Source organism: Xenopus laevis, chromosome 1S (genome assembly GCF_017654675.1).
Source record: "Xenopus laevis strain J_2021 chromosome 1S, Xenopus_laevis_v10.1, whole genome shotgun sequence".
NCBI classification, from domain to species: domain Eukaryota; kingdom Metazoa; phylum Chordata; class Amphibia; order Anura; family Pipidae; genus Xenopus; species Xenopus laevis.
The window spans coordinates 198,553,640-198,567,978 of NC_054372.1; the positions used below are offsets into that span (position 1 = coordinate 198,553,640).

Here is a 14,339-nt window from a genome sequence, read left to right on the forward strand (position 1 = left end):
TTACTACATGTTCTGCATGTGGGTGCGCTCTTAACCTGTTTGTCAGGCTTCTTTGGCCTTTTAGTGGACTGTAATTCGTCCCTTAGTTCCTTAAGGGAATCAGTCTGTTCCATAATGATATTAATATAATCGTGAGACACTCACTTTTGTCGTGCGGTTTGCTCAGGAACCGCGACCCCTGCACAAGCGGAGTTCTCTGCTGTTTGAAGGAGATCGTTAAATTAGTGTGAATAAGGCACTGCGCCGTTAACTATGTCTCCCTTTCTCAGTCGGCAGCCGGGAATGACGTCATTGCGTCTACCACGCACGGGAAAGAGCGCAGACTTTTGGCGCGATAAACTGTAAGGCGATCTTGTCGCCTAGCAACCCGCGCTTTCTGCACAGTGAAGTAATACTCTCCCTGACTGGAGTGTTCCGTCTGCTACACTGTGCAATGACTGGCCTTGTTTCCTCTAGACCAGGGTTGTCCAATTTATATGGTACAGAGGGCCGGAAGTTTTCTAATCTACATGGTGGAGGGCCGATATTGAAAGCCAGTGTTAGCCACTCCCTATTTTTAGACCACACCCACTTTAACCACACCCATGTTACCGCAAGACCATGCCCACATTAATAGCACACCAAAAAAACAGATGGTTGGTTCTCACTTCAGGGATCAGGGCCGGAACTAGGGGTAGGCAGAGTAGGCGGCTGTCTAGCCATCATTGAGGGGCGCACTTTTAATGTTTTTTTTTTTTTTTTTTCAAGCGTTTATTTAATAATTTGTTTCAGTAATCATGGTCACTCAGTCAGGTGGAATCCCTGACTTCTTCTCCTCTTGCCGGCAAGTAATAGCTCCTTCTGTGCGGTTAACAGTACATGTATCCCTTAAAGGACCAGTAACATCAAATTTTTAAAAAAAATCATTGGTATAGATTGAAAAAAAAAAACCCACCAAGACAAATTAAACTTTAAAATCGCAATGCCTTTATTAAGAAATAACTTACCAAAACTCCGCTTCCGCTCCTCTTCAGAAAAGGTGACAGGGCAACGATCTATGGTGCGGCGCTCGATTTCACCTCCCTAGCTATCTCCTATAAGGAAGGCTGGGAGGAGAAATCGAGTGCCGCACGATTGATGCGATTGTCTAACGAATTTAAAAAAAAAAAATTAATTGTTACTGGTCCTTTATCTATTTTATATCTTGGAATAAAAACAAAATAAATAATGAATGTAAATGACAAAAGTGCTTAGAATCATCAGTTTTATATTCATTTATTTTAAAGGTTTACTTATCCTTTAAGCAAAGATTTGTTTCTTGTTTCAGAACATTTAACCCCGCTGATTACACAGAATCTGCTGCTAATGATGGGAAAACAGAAGTTTGGGAAACTGGCCAGAACGATGGATATGATGGAACCGGTAATTTTTTTCTTTAGGTTGATGCGTGAATAGTAAATCCTCTCCATATTTAGCTGTTACGCTATCCCTGTTGAACTATAAGGACCAGCCAGTGCAATTTAACTACCACTCCATTTGCTGCTTATATTATCAAGCAGCCAATAAGAGCATATTGTGGGGTAACCAATGGAATAGTCTGCAATTGTTTCTATAAGAATTCAGATTACTATGAAGTCTATACAATTCCTGCAGATCCCTTAGGTCTTTTATAATTAATCACTGTAACATTTATGATATTCTAGCATCGGTGTCGCGTCTGATAATGTAGAGGTATTATTTAATTTAAGCTTGAGTGTGTTTTTGTTTAATATGATTCATCTTCCCATTGTTTGTATTTGTGTAAGTGATTGTCGAGTCCATTGCTTTGTGACAGAGATTTCAAGCAGTCCATTCGTGCCTCCTGTGAAAGGTGCCTGGCGCAATTCCCTAGAGGAGTGGACAACGGAAGACTGGAATGAAGATGTAAGTAAATACACTGCTGCTTCCTTGTTGCACATGTCTTTGGTTCCACTGTAGTGCCTGCACTGTACCAAACTATAAATATAGTAAACTATAAATAAATATATCTAGAGCCAGCAGGCAGGCTGTTATATGTAGGGATGCACCGAATCCACTATTTTGGATTTAGCTGAACCCCCGAATCCTTCATGAAAGATTCGGCCGAATACTGAACTGAAACCGAACCGTAACTTTCATATGCAAATTAGGGGTGGGAAGGGGAAAACATTTTTTTACTCCCTCGTTTTCTGGCAAAAAAGTCATGTGATTTACCTCCTGCCCCTAATTTGCATATGCAAATTAGGGGTCGGATTCGATTCGGCCGAATCCTGGATTTGGTGCATCCCTAGTTATATGTTTTAAGTCAGCTTACAGTCACTGAAGTTGCTTTTAACTACAGACACATGTACAGTTAGAAGCTTTTCTCATTGTATATGGAAATCCATATCATTTCATTGTGAAGCTGTTGCTCCCATGCATTAAGGTTTTGTTATTGACCTGCAAACATGTCCCACAGGGACGTCAAGGTAAACCCCATATGGCGGTCCCTAACTTGTTTATTCTCAGGTCATAATATAAAAAGACAATTCTCTGCATAATAGCATTACCTGTATTCAGTGTTTGTGGAACATTGGTTTCACTCTGGAGCCTAGATCCTCCCCCGCCAGTTAAGGCTTTTAAGAGAGAGAGATTGCCCAAACCAACGCCCATATTTAAAAGCATAGGACCACCATTAGTATATAGGGGTGGTATGGGGTGCTATTAAAAAACCACATGAAGCTAAGCCACAGCTTCAGGCTAATACAATGTACAAAATTGGGGGGTTGTGGAAGCACTCCTAAGGCTAAATCAAAGTATATTTAAGTATAATGGAAGTGCTACTTACAATGCACTTCCCTGGGCCCCTGTCTCATAAGTAATTCAATATAAATGCAAGTGCATGTGTTTACAAAACAGGGGTTTTTAGTTACAAAGTTATGATCATAAAGTTGAAAAGCCACCATACCACGTCAAGGTAAACCCCATATGGCGGTCCCTAACTTGTTTATTCTCAGGTCATAATATAAAAAGACAATTCTCTGCATAATAGCATTACCTGTATTCAGTGTTTGTGGAACATTGGTTTCACTCTGGAGCCTAGATCCTCCCCCGCCAGTTAAGGCTTGCTGGTCAGACTGGTGGGAAACTGACCAGCAGGTGGCGCTGTTGTGACAAAATTCATTCATATTAAAGGAACAGTAACATCAAAAAATAAAAGTGTTTTAAAGTAATGAAAATATAATGCAGTGTTGCCCTGCACTGGTAAAACTACTGTGTTTGCTTAAGAAACACTACTATAGTTAAGCAGAAGAACATCAGCCTCTTTCTCCTGACAACTTCCTTGACTACTTGCTGGTCAGACTGGTGGGAAACTGACCAGCAGGTGGCGCTGTTGTAACAAAATTCATTCATATTAACAGTACATGTATCCCTTAATATCTTGGCATAAAAACAAAATAAATAATGAATGTAAATGACAGAATTGCTTAGAATAGCCCCCTCGTCAGTACATTCACTTATTTTAAAGGTTTATTTATCCTTTAATAGGACGTTTGGTGTAGATTTAGTCATGATTCATGCGGGCCAAAATAACGATGGCAGAATAACTGACAGGCAGGAGGCATTGCAGTGCTTAAATCATACTTGTGAACTGTACTGTCCATCATAGACTGGATAGCTAGTGTGGCAGCAAAACAAATAGAAACATTGAACCAAATGTAGAAAACTCATATAATGTTATTAATCCTTGTATTATTGCTTCTTGCAGCTCTCTGAAACAAAGGTTTTCACTGCATCTTCAGTTCCCACAGAAAATCACATCACCCCAGGTCAAAGGTAAGTCTCCTTTGCTTACAAACATCATTAACGTCTAATACTCGCAATCATAGGTACATATACCTCCGGGAATGAATGTTATTTTAAAGGATAAGTAAACCTTTAAAATAAGTGAATGTAAAACTGATGAAGGGGCTATTCTAAGCAATGTTTAATTTACATTCATTATTTATTTTGTTTTTATTCCAAGTTATTAAGGGATACATGTATTGTTAAAGGAACAGTAACAGCAAATAATTTAAGTGTACTTGAAAATATCATGTACTGGTAAAGCTGATGTGTTTGCTTCAGAAACACTACTATAGTTCATATACATACACAAGCTGCTGTGGAGCAATGGCGGAAATTGAAAAACGGCTATATGGCACAGGTTAACTAATGGATAACAGATAACACCATTAGACAGACAGAGCTTATTTGCTATCTTAATATGTAACCTGAGCCTTTTCTCCATTGAATGGCTGCCCCCATTGCTACACAGCAGTTGATTTATATAAACAATAGTAGTGTTTCTTAAGCAAACACGACAGTTTTACCAGTGCAGGGCAACACTGCATTATATTTTTTGACGTTACTGTTTGAATGAATTTTGTTACAACAGCTCCACCTGCTGGTCAGTTTCCCACCAGTCTGACCAGCAAGTAGTCAAGGAAGTTGTCAGGAGAAAGAAAGAGGCTGATGTTCTTCTGCTTAGGAATAAAATTAGAAACCTTTCTCACATCTTTCCTGTGCGCTCCTGGGGATTCCCTAACAGGGTGTGCATCTGTGCGCACACATTGGCTACCAGAGAAGGCAATTTCCCCTTTCCTTGGCCTCAATTGCCTTCAGTCTCCTCAGACCTGCTTCGGGTCCATAGGGGAGGGGGGAGGGAGCGGTGCTGTCAGCCTGGAAGCACTCTTTCTTTCCGCGCTCCCTTCCTCGCAGGCACCGGGCGCTTCTGATGACGCCACGTCTCGCGCGATCTCCCTCAGCGGGCTGCCATTTTGTCCTGGCTCTCTGACAGGGCAGTCACGCCGGTTGTCCTCTGCACGCAGTCCCTATTAAGTGGCTAATTAGCGCTACTGCTCTCAGCTCTACCTACAGCTCCAGAAGACAGTGGGGTACTACTGGCTGCTTCTGGCAAGATGCACACAAATTCAACAGCACACACACAGCTGCTCTTCCCCCTTCCCTGCTTCTACCCTTGCAGGTTAGTGTGGGATTTTGTTATAGGGGCTGCTAAGGTCACTCAGGAGTCCTTATTACAGAACCCTGATTACTTAGCTGCCAGGCTGAAATACATTCTATTTTGGGGAAACTGTATAATTGAATACAGTCTGAGGGTAAAAGCAACCCCTTTTTATCTGGGCATCTACTGTTTTGTCATGAACACAGAGCTCCTTCACATCAGCTTATTCCGCCCACCCTCATTTTTAGGGGACAAAGGTGACCAAAGCTGAATCCTCTACCGATTCCTCTAAGGTTTTTCAAGAGTCACAGTAAGACCTATCCAGTTTTATCCCTTTCCCACTCACTACTTGACGAGATTATTCAACAGGTGTGGGACCAACCTGAAAGGTGTTTTTCAAACTTACCGCCGGTTTCAGAAGTTCTGTCCTTTTCCATTGAGGCTACAGTAATATTGTCAGTACGCCACCTGTGGACGCTCCAGTGTCCTGGCTTCCAAGAACACTGCTCTACCAGTCCCTGATGCCTTCTCCTTCAAGGACTCTAGGGACAAGAGGCTAGACAGCTTCCTCCACTCTCTCCTTTCGGCCTCGGGCACTTCTCTACGTCCCGTTTTTAGCAACGGCTGGGGGGAGCAGAGTTTTTCAATCCTAGTCTGATTCTCTCCTTAACTAATTTATCATTGAGCCTCTCAGACAAAGGAAGCTTATTACCTTATTGTGCGGCCTCCCTGGACGTTGTCCAGGTATTCAGTAGATCTTCGGCATTGATAGTTGCAGTCCGCAGATCCAATTTACTAGTCTCCCTTTCTGGCTCACTTTAGCCCCCCGAGTCTCCACCAATATTATGGCCGCTGCCACAGCGGCGATCTGCAGTGCTGGTGTCTCCATCACACCGTACCTGGAGGATCTGTTGATCAAGGCTCCATTCCTTCCAGAGGCTCATCATTCCCTCGCAATCACTCTGAACATGTTGCAGGAACCAGGTTGGGTTCTAAGCCTAACAAAATCCTCATTGACGCCCAGTCCATCGATGGTGTTTCTCGGCATGCAATTGAACACACAGACCCAGAAAATCTCTTGCTCAAAAGAAGGCACTTCATCTCCGATTGCTAGTAAGATCGCTTTTGCAGAAACAACAACACGCTGTCAAGTTTTGTATGAAGCTGCTGGGAGTGATGGTCTCCACCATAGAGGCAGTGCCATTCGCTCAATTCCATCTTCGAGAGCCTCAATGGAACATCTTGACGTTGTGGAAGCGACGGTCCCTGCTACAAGAGATCCATCTACCTCACCAGACGAGGGTATCCCTGCGTTGGTAGCTGAAGACCAATCACCTGACATTAGGCAGACAGCTAGGCGACCCACACTGGCGAGTTCTCACTAAAGACGCAACCCTTTCAGGTTGGGGAGCTGTTCTTGAGGGGCAGCCAGCTCAGGGACTCTGGAATTCACATATAAATTTTCTAGTGATTCGTCAGGGCCTCCTTCATTGGCAACGAGAGCTAACAAATCAGGCTGTGAAGATTCAGACGGACTATGCCACAGTGGTGGCTTACATCGGCCACCAGGGGGGCACGAGAAGCAGAGGGGCCTTAAACGAGGTCAGGTTAATTTTCCAATGGGCAAAGAGTCATCAGACCATGCTTTCAGCCATTTACATTCCTAGGCATCGTCAACTGGGAAGCAGACATCTAAGCAGACAGTCCATAGACCCAGGCGAGTGGTCTCTAATCGATGAAGTATTCTACAAGATGACACAGAAGTGGGGCAGTCCAGAGGTGGACCGCCTGTCGACTCGACACAATCGAAAAGTAGAAGTTTATCTAGCTCGATACAGAGATCCTCTAGCCTTAAACGTAGACAACCCTCATTCTCATAATTGGGGGACACGGGGCTTCCCTCCATGGATTGAGGCTCTCTTTACCTTTTCTATTTACTATTACATGTTATAAAGGATTATTGAATCCTGTTGACTTTGTTACAAACTGAGTGAAGATCTGTCTGCTGGGGGAGGAGCCAGTTCCCTTTTTTTTTTTTTTTTTTTTTTTTTTTTTTTTTATTAGTTGTGGATGTACCAGCTATACCCCACTGTCCCTGTGTCCCCCAAGCGACTAAAGAGAGAGAGATTTAATGGTGAGTACACAAAATCTCCTTATCTTGGAATAAAAACAAAATGAATGTAAATGACAAAAGTGCTTAGAATAGCCCCCTCGTCAATTTTACTTTCACTTATTTTAAAGGTTTACTTATTTAATGTGTTTTTTTTTAAAGTTTTACTGTGTAATATCTCAATCATATGGACTTGTTCTCTTCCCTTTGCCAGTACCGACTTGGTTGCCCTTCTTCAGAAGCAGCCGTCCAGCACAGAAACAGATACTGTTACATTTGAAGCCTCTCAGCAGAAGAACTTCGGTCAGGCCTTGGTTTTCACAAACTCTCAGCACAGCTCTCAGATCACCTCTGTTGCCACCACCTCCAATGCCGTTAATAGTTACTCTCCGCAAAGCCTTGTAAGTTGTGTGTGTGGTGCAAGAACAGTATTGTTTGCTAACTCACTCCTATCCCCCCCCAAACCTCTCTAGAGGGAAATGCAACATTGGGGAGGCCTGTATCTTATGAGGGAGCGAACATTGATGGTTAGTAAAACAGGCACAGCGGATAAGCAGAGGGTATATAGGCTAGTACTTATACTTTTTTCTCATGTCTTAAAGAGTTTGCTATGAGTCTTCCTTACAATAATCGCTTAGTACTTTCAACAGTGCCTAGAAATTCTATAAGCAGCTTTTTTGACTGTTTTGATTAGATTATAATTTTATTTTTATTTTTTAAAGTCATCTGTCCTTGGTTCTGGGTTTGGTGAGCTTGGTTCTTCAAAACTGGCAAACTCTCCTGGGTCGCAGATACTTGAACAGCTGAAAAGTCCTGGCTTGGGACAGTTCACAAATTCAAACTCCCAACAAAGCAGCACTAGTACAGCAGTGACTTCTTCCTGGGATATTAAGCCCACCGGCCCACAGTCCTCCGTCCTAGGTCAATTCGGTAAGTACTCTGTGAGCATGGTGTGTTTGTGGACTGACAGAAACAAACCTTAAATAGTTAGCATACCTGCTTGATTTGCCATACCAGTGCTCAGGCAACACTGTTAAATAGTTATATAATAAATTGTAGTTATAAAAGGAATGCAATATATTCATGACTTACCCCGCACCTTACTTTACTCGCGTTCAATTTTCCTGCCAAGCTAATAGTGTCTATGCACAGACCAGATACAAACACTGCATTTAGCCCTGGCAGTGGTATTGAGTCAATGATATCTCAAATAGTCTGCAGTAGAAATGTGCCAAACCAGACTTTTCGGGATTTGTCTGAACCCTTTCCCTAGGTTTTCAAACGGGTTTTCTTTAGCAAAAAAATATTCTTGAATTTGGCTAAATCCTGCTGAAAAATATTTTGATTTGGTGCAACTCTAGTCTGCATATTTCAATGCTCAAACATTGCAGGTCCAATTCCAGGAAACTTCAAGGAGTTTGTATGTACTACTACCCCCTACCAATTCTTTTTTCCCAACACATTTTTGTGTGTGTATGTGAATTGATAATGTTCTCAGATTGAAAGTTCCATGAGGGCAGGGAGTAATGTGAATAATTTATATTCTGTTAAACGCACTGTGAACAATTTGGCACATAATAACTTTAAAAAATTACAAAAAGTTAATCCCAAATCTGATGTGTTCCCAGTCCAGCAATTTGACAGGCTCTCTTCCACCTCCAAAACGATAAATTCAAAAAGTTATCGATTTATACCTCGATTTAAACCTCTGGTTTTGAGGTATACAGATATTTATTTTTGGAATTTAACACAATAATATCTTCCAGAAAGCCACTGGCACAGAATGCTTTTAGCTGACTGTAAGCAGTGGGCACTGATTTATACTTCCCAGAATGCTGTTATGTTTTTTTTTTTTGTTTTTTTTGGGTTTTTTTTTGCAAAAAGAAAAGGCTGAAAGGCTGTTGGTAACTTTCACTTATCTGTGTACAGATTTCAAGACCCAACCTGAACCTTCCCCAGTATTGAGTCAACTTTCCCAACGTCCACAGCATCAGCCACCTCCAGGTCTAGAATCCTTCTCTCCCCAGGTCAAGCTCAGAGAGACCTCCCCTGTGGATATCTCCAATGCAGTTGGTAAAATGCTGCAACTTCCCAACCTGTCCTTAGATCCTCTGACAATCTCCACGCAACAAACGCAGCAGCAAAAACAGCTCAAACCTCAGAAACGGCGGATACCTCCAACCTCAAAGGTGGGCATCCAGAAAGTAAGCAGCATTTATTTTCTTTCTTTATTACCTGATTTCGGAAGGAAAATTGCACATTCTTTTAATCTACATTGAGCTCTCTTATATTCCAGAATACAATGATGCTTTATTTTCCAAGCACATAGCTGATATCAATATGTTGAAAGATGTTTCTGAGTGTTCTGGAATGCTTTGCCATTTACTGTGACGATACAGCTACGTATTTTATTACATCTGTCTTCGGTTTTCTTCAGATTCCTGCATCCGCCGTGGAGATGCCAGGATCGGCCGATGTCTCCGGGTTAAATGTGCAATTTGGAGCCCTGGAATTTGGATCAGAACCATCATTGACAGAGTTTGGATCAAATTCAAGTCCAGATCATACAAGTCAAAAATCTAACCACTTGTATTCAACAACAATAGGGTAAGAGGGCTGATTCTCACATGGTTTCATTTTAATGTTTTTTTTTTCAAAACACATCAGTTAATAGTGCTGCTCCATCAGAATTCTGCACTGAAATCCATTTCTCAAAAGAGCAAACAACAGCCTGCCAGAAAGCAGTTCCATCCTAAAGTGCTGGCTCTTTCTGAAATCACATGACCAGGCAAAATGACCTGAGATGCACCTACACACCAATATTACAACTAATACACTTGCTGGTTCAGGAATGACATTTTATATTGTACAGTCAATTATTTGCAGTGTAAACAGTGTCATTTAGAAAAAAAAACTACATCATGACAGATTCCCTTTAACCCTTTGCCTGCCAAGCACGTCTGCTGTACGTTCTGGCAGAAATCATGCTGAACTCTGCATCAGCAGCTTTAGCCGCCTCTGCAGAGACTTAGCAGTGCTGACAGCCCCCTGGGCAACAAGGCTGGGGGGCCGTCATGTCGGTCCTGCAAACAGGATTGTCGCAGGGCCGACCTAAAGTCGCAAGAAGAAGCAGCTACACACACTTGTACACAGCTGTACACAGCTGTACACAGCTGTACACAGCTGTACACAGCTATACACAGCTATACACAGCTATACACAGCTATACACAGCTATACACACTCATTTTAGTAAAGATTCTTTTTTTTTTCTTTTTTTGTGTCAAGTTATGTACACTTATTTGCACTTCATTTCACACTTATATACACACTGTCACACCACTTTAGAAGTGTATACACAAAAAAACCTCTCAAAGAGGGCTTTTTTTATTTTTTTACTTTTTCATTTTACTAATTTGTGTTTTTTTTTTACCCCTAAAAACTGTTTGTTTTAGCAGCATGACTGTTGGGTAATCGATTTTGGCCACTAATTATGCTGTCGGATCAGTCATTTTGTTATTTCATTGATTTACAGAATTGTTGTGGTTTTATTGTAATTTTATCCCTGCATTATTTTTCCTTATGTATCTTTAGTATAGTTTTGCTGTTTGGTGCTTTGGTATAGAAAGATATATTTTACTTAGTTTGATCCGTCAGAATATATACTTTCCAAAAATATATGGTGTTCTAGGGGTCTTTTTACAGTTTGGGGGTCTTACAACACATAACGCAAAGTCGGGGTACTGTTTTCAGCAGCTGAGTTGGCTAGTGTGAAAATTCATATGCATGTTTTTCATTTGGGGTCCGTACACACCACATACTTTGGTAAATCTATGCATATTGGGCATAAAACTATTCGTTAGACCTCAGACGTCCATATTTAGGGTGATTTTTCTTTGTACGTAAAACATTATGTGTGAAAAATGCTTCAAACTGCAACATTTTTAGGCGATTCTCCTTCCTTGCTGTATGTCGTCGTAATTGCACTGCTGCGCTGCCTTGGCCTGTCTGTTCAGCACAGGCTGTGAAGAAGAGCAGTGTCTGTTTAGTAAAGTGTGTCTTTGTTTTGTAGTGACTCCCTGAGTGCCTCTCTGCCAATATCCAGTGGAGTGCAGGAGCCAAGTTACACCCCAACTGTCATCGCCACTTCCAACCTCAGCAGCTCCTCGCAGAGCACCAGTCCTGTGACCACAACATCCTCTTCCTCCTCTTCCTATGAGCAGACGTCTGTGCATAGCCGGATAGCATACCAAAGCTCCGTGCCTCCTGCAGAGGTGCTGCCTGTCGCTGTGAGTTTAGTTACTGTGAGTATTGTCTAAAGCCTAGAAGCAAACTGGATTGTCATTTTGTTTCTTGTTGCTTCCCATTCACTTCAATGGGTAATGCTTTGTGCCACTTGATAATGAGGACTGTCTTAGGCTATCCATAAGTATAAAACAATGCTACATGTTCCATTGGCAGTTCTATTGAACATACTTGAGTGAGCAGTTATTTGTTGTCTATACAATGCAATCCACAGCAGAACACATTCCATATTGAAGTAAAAACCAGCGCCTTTGTTTTTAAGGGATACTGTCATGGGAAAACATGTTTTTTTCAAAACACATCAGTTAATAGAGCTGCTCCAGCAGAATTCTGCACTGAAATCTGTTTTTATATTTAATTTTGAAATATAACATGGGGCTAGACATGTTATCAGTTTCCAAGCTGCCCCCAGTCATGTGACTTGTGCTCTGATAAACTTCATTCACTCTTTACTCCTGTACTGCAAGTTGGAGCGATATCACCCCCCCCCCCAGCAACAATGGGAAGGTAACCAGATAGCAGCTCCCTAACACAAGACAACGACTTTCCAGTAGATCTAATAGTAAAATCCAGGTCCCACTGAGACACATTCAGTTGCATTGAATAGGAGAAACAACAGCCTAAAGTGCTGGCTCTTTCTGAAATCACGTGACCAGGCAAAATGACCTGAGATGCACCTACACACCAATATTACAACTAAATACACTTGCTGGTTCAGGAATGACATTTTATATTGTAGAGTAAATTATTTGCAGTGTAAACAGTGTCATTTAGAAATAAAAACTACATCATAAAAATCATGACAGAAACACTTTAAATAATACTTCTACTGCATAGAAACAAACGTGCATCAACACAAATGAATCATTTTGTTTTTCCTACAGAATGGACATAATGGAATTCGTGCACAAACAGCTCTGAGCAGTAAGTATAGATAACAGTGCCTTCTGGGTATGCACTATGTTTTTTGTTATGATTTTACTATTCAGCTGACTGCTGTCTGCTTCCAACTTTCAGATCCAAAAAAGCAATGTTCTGTTTCATCTACCCAAATGTGAAATTATATTGAAGTCTATGAGTTTGAGTGCATTGTTTACTTCTACTGTGACTCCAGTGATGTAGCCTGGCAGCATAGCAGAGTATTGCTATGTTATGAGTGAGGTATTGCAGTATAATATGTGATGATCAGGCATTAAGAAGAATACATATTAACTCTCCTAAGAGTTTTTTTCCCATCAGTAGCATAAAGTGGCCGGAGCAGAGCGGTAAAGGGTTACTGTATGACTGTGTGGGAGCTGTACAGCCCCAGGGTCAGGTCTTTGTGATGCCCAGAGGCCAGTACCCCCCATGCAGGTGTATGAAACATGTAGCCATTAATCCTGGTGCTGTGGTGCCTTAAAATGTAATTCTTTTTCTTAGCTGAATATCTGGTGATGCAGAATGTTGGAGAGACAATGATGTGAGAATTCCAAGCACATATCTGAACTTTGTGTTGAAAACACTTGTCACTGAGTCTTTCCTGGGATACATTTTTACTAAGGGTGGTGGCACACGTGGCTACTTAGCGACAAATCACCTCTTCTTCCGGCGACTAATCTTCCCTAACTGCCTGCCTGCCTGCGGGATGGCACTCGGATTGCTTCAGCTTTCCGAAATTGCCTGAAGTTTCCTCGTGAGGCGACTTTGAAAAAAAATGAAGGGTTCCGTGTGCCATCCCGCTGGTGATTTACATTCTAGCTGGCGGGAAGGCATTTAGGGGAGATTAGTCGCCGGAAGATGAGGCGTTTTGTCGCTGGGCAAATAATCGCCACATGTGCCACCACCCTAAGAGTTGCGTAAAATATACGTACAGGTTATGCTCCCTATATTTTGTATTTAGTGGGAATTGTATGCAGTCAGTGCTCCTCTTTCCGTGTCAGTTTTTTCTTCTGTCCTGTCAGGAGGTCAGGGCCTCTTTTGTCACAATGACTGAAGACTATCTAAGCAATTGACAGATATACAGTAAGTCTATGAAGGGGTCCATAGGCATGCCACAGGTTACTGGGACCAAGTCTTCAGAGATTTGGCACAAGTACTGCTCCGCGGAGCTAGTAGCCCACCTTGGGAGACAGCAGTAGATAGGTGCTGCTCCAGAAAAAAGACACACAAATCTTTGCCTCCCTCCCTTCTAGGTAAGCGGATGGGGACACAGAAGGAACACACCAGGGTCTGAGGACAAAACTTAGTGCGGATAGTAAAAAGCCTAATTGAATTAGTCACATACCTAGCATTCCAGTCCTTTTTACGTTAACAACAAAGGAGCTTTGTTGATTTAAGTGTCCTGCAGGTTTCCTCCATGATCTGCCACTCTCCCCCCTCCCTTCAGAATCAGCGCTCTTGCTTGGCGTTCTAAACATGCGCAGTTCCTCATGCACAATTTAGCACATGCACAGTGCAGGGGAATCAGCGTCGGAAAAAAGCTTTGTGCCGGAGTAACACTGAGCTCTGATGACACGCCTATCCATGCTATCCACCAATCTCGCAATAGCATTGGTGGTTGCTATGGCGACTTTAGAATTGTCAGCGTTAACTCTGTTCCCGCAGCTCCTTGCTCATATTTCTGCTGCTGACTGAAGGGAGCTTGGAAGAGAGCCAAAGTCTTTAACTACTTTACTGCTTCAGAGGGATAAAAGATCACTGATCTTCAGAGGGATAAAACATCTATTGGTGTACAGAAACTCTTACCAGCGTTCGTTTCAGAGGATTGTAATTTTTTTAAATAAAGTTTTATTGAAAAGTTAACATCAATGAAGAAGTCAGGCGGGGGGGACTTTCGGCGCATGCGCAATAAATCAAGGAAGTGAATAGCATGGACAAAATGGCCGCGGGGTAAAAGCTTAGATCTATGAAGATAGAACGTGATGGTGCAGGGAACAGGAGCGGAATTTCCGTGCGCTAACAATGC

General features: G+C 42.1%; 1 protein-coding gene and 2 non-coding genes across 17 annotated transcripts in view; all 3 read left to right on the plus strand.

The window, feature by feature from the left end:
- ubap2.S (ubiquitin associated protein 2 S homeolog) overlaps positions 1–14,339 on the plus strand; it is a 55,975-nt gene that overhangs the window by 28,281 nt on the left and 13,355 nt on the right. For 9 of the 15 annotated variants that reach the window (XM_018244636.2, XM_018244626.2, XM_018244627.2 and 6 more), the window contains exons 8-16: positions 1,307–1,401; positions 1,814–1,902; positions 3,746–3,813; positions 7,306–7,492; positions 7,814–8,021; positions 9,021–9,295; positions 9,529–9,698; positions 11,163–11,394; positions 12,280–12,319. In XM_018244636.2, the coding sequence (XP_018100125.1) occupies positions 1,307–1,401; positions 1,814–1,902; positions 3,746–3,813; positions 7,306–7,492; positions 7,814–8,021; positions 9,021–9,295; positions 9,529–9,698; positions 11,163–11,394; positions 12,280–12,319 (1,364 nt within the window). The remainder of the gene's footprint in view (positions 1–1,306; positions 1,402–1,813; positions 1,903–3,745; positions 3,814–7,305; positions 7,493–7,813; positions 8,022–9,020; positions 9,296–9,528; positions 9,699–11,162; positions 11,395–12,279; positions 12,320–14,339) is intronic. The other 6 variants (XM_018244628.2, XM_018244639.2, XM_018244633.2 and 3 more) reach the window with 3 other exon arrangements.
- On the plus strand, positions 9,382–9,462 carry LOC121399596. Its single transcript, XR_005965170.1, has one exon. It is a non-coding gene; the product is annotated as a small nucleolar RNA SNORD121A (small nucleolar RNA).
- Positions 12,838–12,918, plus strand: LOC121399597. Its single transcript, XR_005965171.1, has one exon. It is a non-coding gene; the product is annotated as a small nucleolar RNA SNORD121A (small nucleolar RNA).